This window comes from Aegilops tauschii, chromosome 7, assembly GCF_002575655.3.
Source record: "Aegilops tauschii subsp. strangulata cultivar AL8/78 chromosome 7, Aet v6.0, whole genome shotgun sequence".
NCBI lineage: Eukaryota > Viridiplantae > Streptophyta > Magnoliopsida > Poales > Poaceae > Aegilops > Aegilops tauschii.
Window position 1 is genome coordinate 320,593,030 of NC_053041.3, and position 12,959 is coordinate 320,605,988.

General features: G+C 42.9%; 1 protein-coding gene across 3 annotated transcripts; it reads right to left on the reverse strand.

Annotated features, from left to right (window-relative positions):
* Window positions 1-6,514: 6,514 nt before the first annotated feature.
* LOC109787359 (bifunctional TH2 protein, mitochondrial) lies at window positions 6,515-11,595 on the reverse strand. 3 transcript variants are annotated; one of them, XM_073503236.1, is made up of 7 exons: window positions 10,988-11,570; window positions 10,808-10,916; window positions 9,855-10,142; window positions 9,341-9,752; window positions 8,943-9,212; window positions 7,814-8,202; window positions 6,515-7,016 (listed from the first exon to the last, which is right to left on the reverse strand). In XM_073503236.1, exons 1-7 carry the CDS (start codon window positions 11,323-11,325, stop codon window positions 6,906-6,908), a joined length of 1,917 nt encoding a protein of 638 aa, XP_073359337.1. In that variant the 5' UTR covers window positions 11,326-11,570; the 3' UTR covers window positions 6,515-6,905. The 3 variants fall into 3 exon arrangements, with proteins under 3 accessions (XP_073359337.1, XP_073359338.1, XP_020201511.1); XM_073503237.1 differs by lacking the exon at window positions 7,814-8,202; XM_020345922.4 differs by lacking the exon at window positions 6,515-7,016 and having other exon boundaries at window positions 7,440-8,202; window positions 10,988-11,595.
* Between the last annotated feature and the right edge of the window lie 1,364 nt (window positions 11,596-12,959).

Here is a 12,959-nt window from a genome sequence, read left to right on the forward strand (position 1 = left end):
GCGTATGCCATCATCTCCATGCTTGGTCTTGCTCCAGTGTTCATCCCTCTTATCCATGCCAGGCCCTTCATTTTTAAGCAAAACCAATGTATCCAATTTAGGCAGCATCATATTCTCATGAACATTAGAATCATTACCAAGAAACGAAAGTACCTGATAATTTAATTGGCGTGCGCGAGCTCTAGTAATTGGTCCAGTATGTATAGCAGCAGGGGCTGTGGGTGTAACAATGGTATTGATGTCCTCATCATCCTCCCCTTCTTGAAATGTAGTCGTCCTCGACGGAAGCTCATCTTCCTCACCCAAATAAGGCTTCAAATTTGCAATGTTAAAAGTGGTACTAACCCCAAAATCTGCAGGCAGCTCAAGTTTATATGCATTATGATTTATTTTCTCTAACACCTTAAAAGGACAATCAGCACGTGGCATTAGCTTTGATTTGCGCAAATTAGGAAACCTATCCTTATGCAAATGTAACCAAACAAGATCTCCAGGTGCAAAGACAACACGTTTTCTACCCTGATCTCCAACTAGTTTATATTTAGTATTCATGCGCTCAATATTTTCCTTAGTTAACTCATGCATTTTTAAGATCAATTCAGCAGGTTGTTTAGCATCAAAATTAAACTTCTCCGAAGATGGAAGAGGCAACAAATCAATAGGTGCACGAGGTAGGAAACCATACACAATTTCAAAAGGGCACATCTTAGTAGTAGAATGCAGCGACCGATTATAAGCAAATTCAATATGAGGCAAGCATTCTTCCCACATTTTCTTGTTATTCTTCGAAACAGCCCTAAGCATGGTAGACAATGTTCTATTGACTACTTCACTTTGTCCATCAGTTTGGGGATGACATGTAGTACTAAAAAGCAGTTTAGTCCCCAACTTAGCCCATAAACATCTCCAAAAGTGGCTAAGAAATTTAGTATCACGATCAAAAACAATAGTATTGGCACACCATGCAAGCAAATAATTTCATGAAAGAACAAATCAGCAACATTAACAGCATCATCGCTTTTATGACATGGTATAAAGTGTGCCATTTTCGAGAACCTATCCACGACAACAAATATCTTTGTTCGAGGTAAACCTAAAACAAAGTCCATAGATATATCCTCCCAAGGAACACTAGGTACAGGCAAAGGCATATATAAACCATGAGGATTGAGTCGTGACTTAGCTTTTTGACATGTAGTGCAGCGAGCAACAAAACGCTCAACATCCCGTCTCATCTTTGGCCAAAAGAAATGTGTAGCAAGTATACCCTCCGTCTTCTTCACGCCAAAGTGTCCCATTAATCCTCCTCCATGCGCCTCCTGCAACAAAAAAAGATGAACGGAGCTAGCTGGAATGCATAGCTTGTTAGCACGAAACAAAAATCCATCGTTAACGACGAACTTGTTCCAAGTTCTCCCTTCCTTACAATTCTGCAATACATCTTTAAATTCAGCATCATGCACATATTGATCTTTGATGGTCTCCAAACCAAATATGTAAAAGTCAAGTTGTGAAAGCATAGTATAACGACGAGACAATGCATCAGCAATAACATTTTCTTTACCCTTCTTGTGTTTAATGACATAAGGGAAAGTCTCAATGAATTCAACCCATTTAGCATGTCTACGGTTCAGTTTTTCTTGACTTTTAATGTGTTTCAAAGATTCATGATCAGAATGTATAACAAATTCCTTGGGCCATAAATAATGTTGCCATGTTTCTAAGGTCCGAACAAGAGCATATAATTCTTTATCATAAGTAGAATAATTCAGACTAGGCCCACCCAATTTTTCAGAAAAGTATGCAACAGGTTTGCCATCTTGTAATAACACACCTCCTAATCCAATTCCACTAGCATCACATTCAAGCTCAAAAGTCTTATTAAAATCAGGAAGTGGGAGTAAAGGAGCATGTGTCAACTTATCTTTCAATACCGTGAAGGCTTCTGCCTGTGCGGTACCCCAAACAAAAGGCACATCCTTCTTTGTAAGCTCGTTGAGAGGTGCAGCAATGTTGCTGAAATCTCTCACAAAACGCCTATAGAAACCAGCGAGGCCAAGGAAACTCCTCACTTGTGTGACTGTTTTGGGTTGCGGCCAACTCAAGCTTTAATCTTGGCTTTATCAACTTCAATTCCCTGTGGAGTAACAACATAGCTAAGAAAATAGATTCGGTCGATGCAAAAGGTGCACTTTCCAAGGTTACCAAACAAACGTGCATCACGTAGAGCAATAAAAACAGCACGTAAATGTTCCAGATGTTCCTCCAAAGATTTACTATAAATCAGCATATCATCAAAATAGACTACCACAAATCGTCCAATGAAAGCACGTAAAACTTCGTTCATTAATCTCATGAAAGTACTAGGTGCATTAGTTAACCCAAAAGGCATGACTAACCACTCATATAAACCAAACTTAGTTTTAAATGCAGTTTTCCATTCATCTCCCAATTTCATACGAATTTGATGGTATCCACTACGCAAATCAACTTTGGGGAAAATTGTAGAGCCACTCAATTCATCAAGCATATCATCTAGCCTAGGAATAGGATGACGATAACGAATAGTAATATTATTAATGCCTCTACAATCAACACACATATGCATGTACCATCTTTTTTCGGCACTAGAATAATAGGAACAGCACAAGGACTAAGGGATTCGCAAATATAACCTTTGTCGAGCAGCTCCTGGACTTGACGCATAATCTCCTTCGTCTCCTCTGGATTGGTACGGTATGGTGCACGGTTGGGTAGCGAAGCACCGGGAATTAAGTCAATCTGATGCTCAATCCCTCGAATAGGTGGTAATCCCGGTGGCACGTCTTGTGGAAAGACGTCAGCGAACTCCTGCAAAATGTTAGTAACAACAGGAGGCAAAGAGGAAGGCACGTCCTCGGATGAAAATAATGCCTCTTTGCACACAAAAGCATAGCAAATAGATTTGCTAAAATCTAGCTCACCAATATCAAATTTGGTGGCAAGTAAACATGCACTTTTCAATTTAATTTCAGAAGCTACACTAGATGGTTTATTATCAGGCTTCATTTGTTGCTCAAATTCTTTTGCCACAATCTGATTTTCACTCTTATTTTTCTCCTGTTTTGCTTTATTAGCTCTATTAATATCATCTTCCAAAATGGAATCAGGAGTCATAGGAAGCAAAGTAATATTTTTATCCTTATGAACAAGAGTATACTGATTGTTTCTACCATGGTGTACAGAATTTTTATCAAGTTGGCATGGTCTACCAAGTAATAAGGAACATGCTTGCATGGGTACCACATCACAATCAACATAATCAGCATATGTAGAGATACTAAAATGCACACGAACAGTACGTGTTACCTTAACCTTGCCGCTGTTGTTGAACCATTGGATATAGTAAGGATGTGGATGTGGATGTGGTCTTGTGGTGAGAGATAGCTTCTCCACCATCTCCATGCTAGCCAAGTTGTTGCAGCTCCCTCCATCTATGATGACTCGAATAGAACGTTCCTTCACAACTCCCTTTGTATGGAACAAATTATGCCTCTGATTTTGCTCAGCTTGTGTAACCTGCACACTCAAAACACGTTGAGCAACTAAACATTCATACCTGTCAGCGTCTTCAGGAGCCATGTATTGCGTCTCATTTTCAGAATCATCTCCACCGTGTTCTTCACGTGTTATAAGAGCCAAAGTCTCCTCATCATAGTCACTAGCGGACTCATAACCACCATCCTCAGTGGCAATCATCACACGCTGAGATTTGCATTCTCTCGCATAATGACCACTTCCCTTACAACAACGACAAATAATATCACTTGTGTGCCCTGTTGATGCCATGGAAGAAGAAGAGCTCTGTACAGGCCCGACAGGTGTGCTCTTGGTAGATAGTGGTGGTTGTGCCTGCTTTCTTGTATCACGACTGGAGGTGGCAGCTGATGGAGGTGCCGATGCAGTAGAATATGTGGAAGTAGAGGATGCACGCGGTGTCCATGTGGAAGGTCGACCTGCAGAAAAGTTAGTTCGTGCCAATGCCTGTCGATCCTGCACTTCACGTTCAGCTTTACAAGCAAGATGGAATAAACGAGTGATATTAGTATACTCCTTATACTCTAGAATGGTCTAAATCTCTCTATTTAATCCACCCATAAAACGTGCAAGCATAGCTTCATTATCCTCAACAATACCACATCTAATCATGCCAGTTTGTAATTCCTGATAATATTCCTCTACAGAATTTTTTCCTTGCCTTAAACGCTGCAATTTTTGAAGTAATTCACGTTGATAACATGGTGGAACCCAACGAGTACGCATAGCAGTTTTCAAAGCAGCCCAAGTAGTTGGAATATTATTTGGATATAATCTACGATGTTCAGACCACCACACACAAGCAAAACTAGTGAAAGCACAAAGTTCGGTTTCTAACTCCCAAGTAAGATATATATCAGGAACGTATCTACCTTCAAATGGTGGAATATTCAATTTCAGTTTAGGGAGATGGTCGTGATCTCGTACCTGAGGGGGTGGTGCAGCCCAACCATTGCGATTATTTGCATGTGGACGACCTGGTGGTTGTGGTGCTGGTGGTTGTGGTGCTGGTGGTTGCACGTAGTTCTGATTTTGATCAACCTCATCCTCATAATCTCCCGCATAATCATCCTCCTCCTCATCAGCAGCAGGAGCCACAGAAGTATCAACAGCAGCACCAACAGTTTGGCCATGCTCAAGAGGGACACGGCTCGCTCGGCGGAGGGTTGTTTCGCGACGTGGAGGTAGTCGTTGTTGGTGGTGGTGGTGGTGCAGAGGTGCGGCAGGTGCGGCCGGTGGTGGTTGTGGAAGACGCGCAAGCAGTTCATTAAATTTGTTATCGAGCTTTGTTTCGAAGTCTTCTCAAGGCCAGTTATCTTATCCATGGCCTCTTCAAAATTGTTCAGCACATCTTGCACCTGTTCAGTCATCATTTGCTGAAATTTATCATGCAACTCCTTATTCGTCATGTTCTCCCAGTCAGTCTCATCGACTTGTGATCTTGCCATGGTTAGCAGCAATAGAAACACACAAGAATATGATCCTACAGACTACTAGAAAATGGTGGTGTTGGGGCATCACAAATCCGTCAAGCAAATCTCAAATTCTTACCAGTTCTTACCAAGCAGCAGGTCGTGATCGGCTACCGTTGTAGTCAAAACTCTGAAAGCTTGGATAGAGCGATTACCAGGGAGAGTCAAACGCACGACGTAGATGTATGTGGAGCTGGGAAGGCTTATAATATGGTAGCAAAAAGGGTCAGCAATAATCAATTTAGAGATGCCAAGTTGAATAAATGCTCAACAACAGTACTGTGCTAGTCCTAGGTTAGACCGTACTAGAGACGCGAGCCTAGAACACGAACAAAATCACGGCGCGACAGGGAAAAGCACACTGAAAAAAATTGCTCTTTTTTTGCGCTCTTTTTTTGCGAAAAATCACTATAATGGCGAGTGTCTCAAAACTCTTCCCAAGTCAAACTAACAGGATAGGCACAAAAAAAATTTGACAATTTTTTTTCGGAAATCAGGGCAGCGACAGACGAAAAAGTGCAACAAAAAATCACTATGATGGCGAGTGTCTCAAAACGCTCCCTGGGACCTAAAAACAGGATAAGGAAAAAATATTTTCGGTCGCCGAAATTTTGGCCTAAAAACTGACCGGGGGTCTCCAGACTTTTTTTTCCCGAAACCTACTCAGGCAAGGAAACACGAATCGGAAATTAGATGGATCTCGAAAACAAACCTAATATGAAAGGAACTCGGATTGATGGTAGATATATGGTGGTAGGATATGGCAGCGGTGGTGGTATATGGTAGCGGTGGTGGTATATGGATACGGATCGGTGGTGGTATATGGATACAGATCGGTGGTGGTATATGGATACGGTGGTGGTATACGGATACGAATCGATGGTATATGGCAGCGTTAGTGGGATATGGCAGCGGTGGTGGTATATGGCAGCGGTGGTGGGATATGGCAGCAGCGATGATGATGGCGCGGCGGCGGCGTGACAAACTGTGACAGAAATCGAAACTCTAAAGGACTAGACGCTAAGACCAGCAACTAGACACGACGATGCAACCGCAAATTCAACAAAGCAAAACCCTAAAAAAGATTATGCAAAGACTCAAATTGGTTCAGATATGATGAACTAACCCTAATTTTTTTTGGCTTTTTCATGGAGTGTAGGTATGAAGAACAGACTCTAATCTAAACTACGAAAAACTGTAAAATCTCACCGAGCAACCTGGAACTCTGATACCACTTGATAGAGGCAAAGGTGTCCCGTCTTTCGATGAGATGGTGGCTATCGTTTTGGAAGAAGTGGACTTTGACGATCCGACTACGAACGTGCGAGGACGTCGCGCCTTAGCAATCGCTAAACCAACTCCGAGAGGTTATTGACCACGCCGGAGCACGATCAACCTGACCACGAAGGTCTGTTTCTTGCAGGCAAACGAAGAACAAGCAAGAAACTAAGATTGCAATCTGGATATTGCGAATATAAGAGGAAAGCTTTATTGATCAAGGTGGGGTTCTGTGACGCCTTTTTCTGGTCGTTGAACACAAACAAAGTACACGAAATTGCAACTATGGCAAACTTTAATCTAAACAAAACTCAAAGTCTAAACGACGCCCTAAGGGTTGTATATATGGAGGAAGAGGGGGGATTCGTGGCCCTTGGAGGTGGGGTCCGAAACCAACCCTAACTCTTGTTTTCCCACACATACGGACTCTAAAAACAGCCTATACTTAAGTATTTCGAAATTACATAGGCCTGGCCCAATAATAAGGTGACGCAGCATCTAGAATAGCCTCTGGACAAAATTTATGAAGTGGTATCTTGTATATTTCGTCCAAGGCTTCTTGCACTCCTTATGGTGGCTTCAAAGTCCTGAAATCATCACTTGTAACTCCGTTCTTGTTCTCCTTGCGCATGCCATCATCTCCATGCTTGGTCTTGCTCCAGTGTTCATCCCTCTTATCCATGCCAGGCTCTTCATTTGTAAGCAAAACCAATGTATCCAATTTAGGCAACATCATATTCTCATGAACATTACCAAGAAACAAAAATACCTGATAATTTAATTGGCGTGCGCGAGTAATTGGTCCAGTATGTATAGCAGCAGGGGCTATGGGTGTAAGTCCTCATCACAAGATGTCACTTATTTTGAAAAACATGATCGATGCCAAAACATCAATTATAATTACTTTGGAAAAACCGACCGATGCCAAAACATTAATTATAATTACTTTGGAAAGACCGACCGATGCCAAAACATCAATTATATTTACTTCGAAGCAGAGGGAGTATTTTGTTTATCATCCTATGCGTGATTTTACATCTTGAATGTTCTGCCTCCAATCATCTCAGCTATGATCAGTCCCAGGATAAGGATATATAGTCAAACAAACAAACATATAGCAATCTCAAATTTCATTGCCAAAAACAGCTCTATGCTTGCACCTGGGAAACACCTGGAGACAGTATACCACTGTTCTGTAGCGATGCCAGTACAGGAACCACTCCCGCGATTATAAGAAATGATCCCAAATGGAAAGACAACTCAAGTGTAATCAATGACACATTGATCATACAAACTAAACCATTTCAGGACACAGGCTACTCATATAGGAGGTGAATAGCAATGTGGCTTTCATAAAATGGCCACAACGGGGATTTCACGTCTGATTTGCATGAGCTGGTACCAGTCTTTTTGGCAAAGGAAAAGAGAGTGACAAGGGCAGCCAGCAACAATCAGCTGGAATCATTTCCCAGAATGAAGGCCTGTACCTCTGACCAGCTAGAAACCGTATGAAGAACTCCAGATCGCGCCTTGAAAATGGATGCTTCTTGCTTCCAGAGCCGCCTTTGCTTCTCTACCAAACCAGGAAGCAATGGAGCAAAAGAAACACCAAACTGTTTGCCCACTCTCCGCAAGGTTGTGCTTGATCCAACAACAATGCCAACATCTGCTTCCAACAAGCAAAGCAAATCTCCAACTGAGTCCCCGATATAAACAGACAACGATGGTGTTATACTATCCAGGTCACTTTTGATGATTTTGAACTTCTCAACTTTGTCTAGTGGAGACTCTATCTTTCTGTTGATGTGACCAGTTGAAACAGATCCCTCAAAGGTAAACTCGTTGGAATGTATGTTTACTCCATCAAGACAACCAACTGCATGAGGGCATGAGCACATAAAAATTACACGAGTTTTGGCTTTTGACCTTAACATAAAAATACGAGTTTTTGGTATAAAAACACTGCAGCAGACATGTCCAGGGAACACCAACCATTGCCCCCAGAATTAAAGATAACTAGCAAACATATAAAATTGCTAATCTCTGTAGTACTGTTAGTTTTGATCAAGTTGCCAGATGAAGATCACTGTTTGTTCGAAAGAAATAAACCCAAGTTCTGTCAAATATTGGTTGACCCTTACTTGGCAGTTCCTCACAGATCAACATAATAACTAAAAAGACCAACAACAGAACACTGGTACTTTGCTAATTTCTGTAGTACCGTTGGTTTTGATCAAGTTGCCAGATGAAGGTCATTGTTTGTTCGAAAGAAATGAACCCCAAGTTCTGTCAAATATTGTTGACCCTTACTTGGCAGTCACTCGCAGATCAACATAATAAGTAGAAAGACCAACAACAAAACACTGGTACTAACTACATGATACAGTAATCATGGTAAACAGCACTCATAAAGCTATTGCTACTGTTCGAAAAAGATAAGTCCTCTTTTTGCAAGGAACAGTTCAAATGATAGTCAGTCACAAGGTCATACTGATAGCAAAATAATTAATGTACACCAAGGACAAAATTCAACTGTAAAGCTACAAGTTGTAAACATGTAGTGACCATCATCAGAAAGAAATGGAAGAACAAATGGCCAAGGGTTTTCAGCATTACCTGATGAAAAGGCTGACCTAATAAGCTCTGCACACCAGCAGTAGGAAAGAATATGGATATCTAAATTGACCTTCTCCCTTGTCTCTCCAATCTTCTTAAAGAAATTTCGACAACCATCTTGCAGAATAAGCCGCTCCCCGGCTTTTCTGATATCATCTAAGTTCATTCCCCTCAAGACACCGGAATCAATAACCCTAGAATTTGCCTGTCTCTCAAATTCTGATAGCACTTCAAGACCTTTGTATAGTTGATCGTAGTCTACTGACTTTGCTGGAATTAAACAAAAAGCAATCGAATCATCAGCTGGTTATTGCAAGCATGGTTATGCATTATTGGTAAATTGCAAATTTTCATCAGAAATTAATCAAACAGAGAGAGCATTAGAGCATTATGCAGACCTTCTTCTGGAGGAAGTAACTTTTGTATGCATTGCTCATGCTCTTCCATGTACTGATTAGATAGCATATTCCACGAATTTCTCAGGTCTGCTGATTTTGTACGGTCAAGGACATTATCAGACCCACTCTGACTAGCCTTTTGGTGTGACAAAATCGCAATCTCCGCCAAAATGGCAGACGAATCAACAACAGTGCATGTCAAATCAAAATCAGAAAAGATCACGAGCTTGTCTTTGGGATCACGATATCTTGAAAGTGGAGCTACAACAGGTTCTTCGAGGGTCTGAGCAGAGAAAAACTCAACCTCCAGTCTCATAGCTTGTTGGTAGAGCTTCCCAATAATCTCGAGCTCCTCACCAGTTAAAGAGACACTTAGTTTATCAAGCAACTCTTCTATTTGGAGTGCATTACTCTGCAGCGGAGGGGGAAACACGCATGCACTGGTTCTATTAAAGCAGGCCAGTATTACATGCAGAAGTAGGATCGATACATAAATGAATGACATGTTCTATACCTCAAAGTCAGTGGCTGCATACGTATCGAACCATTTCTTGTATGGGTGATTTTCATCTTGTTTCAGGAAAACGCCGAGTTCTTTGCCAAGATATGCATAAAGCCTCATGCACGGAGTCATCGCCCCAACAGTGTACGCAGCAATTTTTGTCTTCTCGAATGGTGTGGCCATTTTATCAGAACCTTTCCCACCATCAACTTTTCCAGCTGCAGTTGCAAGTAAGAAATCAGTGTACTTGGTTGTTGCTGGGCTTGGAGGGATCTCTTTGGTAGGATCAACTCCCCACTCCTGCAAATTGGATAGCCAAGGCAACTAGCTGAGTAATGAAAAGTCTTGGTATTAAAAAGAAGATCCTTGTGGGGAAGAAAATTTAATTAATACAGTAGCAATCAGTATACGAGAGTATAATCCAGTCCAAAGGACTATTATATACATACATATAACTGTAGCACACGGCGTGCAGTAAAACTGTGATTTAACTCTCTGGCAGGACCTAAAAATGAAACCAGATGGCACCTGCCGAGCATTTTGTTTGTAGATGTAAAATTTCGAACTTCATACTCCAGTGAAATATGTATATGATTTACAGTTGATATAGTTGAAATCATCAGGTATGACTTAAATAATCATGACCAATAAAACAAGTAAACAACAGCAAACTTCAATATAAGAATCAATAGCTGGGTTGTTAAATGCACGCACAGGTTTGTTACATTGTATCTTAAATATATGAAAAGAGGCTCTATAAGATAATAGCAATTGTACGTGGAATCCGACTATACAAGGTATTTCATATGATACTATCCTGAACAAATTGGTTTCTATCAACGTTAGTAGCATGCTGGACATCCGTTTTTATCATTATATGCAAGAGGGTCAGATCGGGTCGTGGGTGCAGGCAGAGCCTCCGAGAGGGACAAGTAAATCCTAATCAATGGCGAGGAAATCAGGACCTGGAGTACGGAAGAGTGGAGGTTGAGCTCGCGGACGATGGCTTTCCGAAGGGCGGAGATGGTGGCCTTGTCATCGTCGTCGTCGGCGCACTCCTCGGCCATCTCGTAGCTGATGGTACGGAATGGATCAGATCCAGGGTAATCAGAATGTAAAGGCGAGATTGAAGGGGAAAGGCTTACGCGCGTGCGAAGGCGTGGAGGAAGTGGGCGTCCTGCGCGAGGTAGTGGCGGAAGGAGTCGAGGCGGAGTGACCCCGCGGCGAGGGAGAGGAGGAAGGGCGTGTACGTGGCGAAGGCGGCCTCCCGCGAGGAGGCGGCGATCCAGAAGCGGCGGGCGGCAGAGCCCTCGGCGACGGCCGCCGCGGAGGAGGAGGTCGTCGACATCTGCTTGTGGTGGCTGGTGGGGCTGGTGCGCGTGACTCCTGGCCAACAAGAGGATAATGAGAAGAAGGATTTGGTTGTTGGATTTGGGCTTGGGAGTAGCGCTGGCAGCGGGAGGCGCAGGCGGAGAAGGCGCATCCGCCTCGTCCTCGCCGCCGATTGAATTGGAGGAGGAGGCAAGTGGAGTAACCGGCCGCCGGCAATGCGTGCGGTCTCCCTTCCCTTCCCTTGGTTGCTGTCCAACACCGTACGCACCGTAATTGTTGGAAAGATAAAAAAAGATCCAACTCGATTTTGCTGCTGCAAGGAAACTTCCTAGACTTCAATTTTTCTTTTTCTTCACTCTTGCGAGGATTCTCCTCGGCCAACTCCAACGCACAAACACGCATTCATTCATTTGGATCAGCCAGCCGGACACCAACGTCTGTTTTTTGTCTGACAGACCATAAGGGGCCCAACACAACAGACCTATTCAACATTTATGATTTATAAAAAATCAACATTTCGAGACATAAAATATTTCACACCAAAAGTACACAGACTTAACTTAAACATAGTCCCAGCATTTCAACATTTTAATTTAAACTTAAAAAGATAAAATAAAGGCCATGGATCTACTCCTCACCTCGTCCGCAGTGAGGTAGACAAAGGGCAGTGACTGCCACGAGAACGGCCATGGGGCAAGTGGCGACGACGTGTGCAGTGTTGTTGCAGCGAGCGGCACCTACTTCGGCTCAGGCTGTTGCTACACCACCGGTCGCCTCTCTGGTGACCACGTCTCTGCGCCCACCCACACAGTTAGCACGGACACAATCTCTGACGCGCAGGGCATTCTAGTCGTCGTCGTCGTCCACGTCCAGGTTTGCCCCTCCAACGTCGGGTTCCAGCGCATGGCCGGCTCCTCCTCTTCTTCATCTTCCTCCTCCTCCACCACCCCATCCTACGGCTTGGGGACAGCAACATCGCATGCGTCCGATAAGGCCTGCACCTTCGCCAGGCACTACTTACTGTGAAAATGCTTTTTGGTGGGATCACATTAGTGGCGGGCGATGTCAAGAACTCGCCATAGATATTTCGAAAAAATCCAGTGGCAGGTGGAATAAAACGCCAACCACTTGAAAGTGCTAGTTATCGACTAGAGGAGGGGTGAATAGGCGATTTTTATGAAAGTCTTCAAAACACGAGGTCTTTGAAGACAAACAATTAATATAAACCTATATGATATGCAGCGGAAGATGAACTACACTAGACAGGCCATAGACAAGTAAGCAATATAGTGAAAGCACGAAGACTAATAGCAGCTAGGTAATATGGATTGGAATGGAAAACAGTATGAAGCCAAACAAGTAATAGTCTTCGCAAAGTGAAGTCAAACAGATCAAGCAAGCAAGCAATGACTTCACGAAGACAAACTGAAATGTAGAAAAGGTAGGGGATAGAACCAGTAGCTTGGTGAAGACAAGAATTTGGTAGACCAGTTCCAGTTGCTGTGACAACTGTACGTCTGGTTAGGGAGGTTGAGATTGAACTCAGAAGACTGTGTCTTCACCTTATTCTCCTTCAGCTAAGGACACCCAGTCCTCGCCCAGTCACTCTGTTAAGTCTTCAAGGTAGACTTCCAAACCTTCACAGACTCTGTTCACTGGCGATCCACAATGACTCTTGGATCCTCAGAACGTGACACCTAACCGGCTAGAGGATACACAGTCATCAAGTGTAACAAGTCTTCAGGTCACGCGGACAGAAAGACTTCAGTGATGCCTAACACTCTT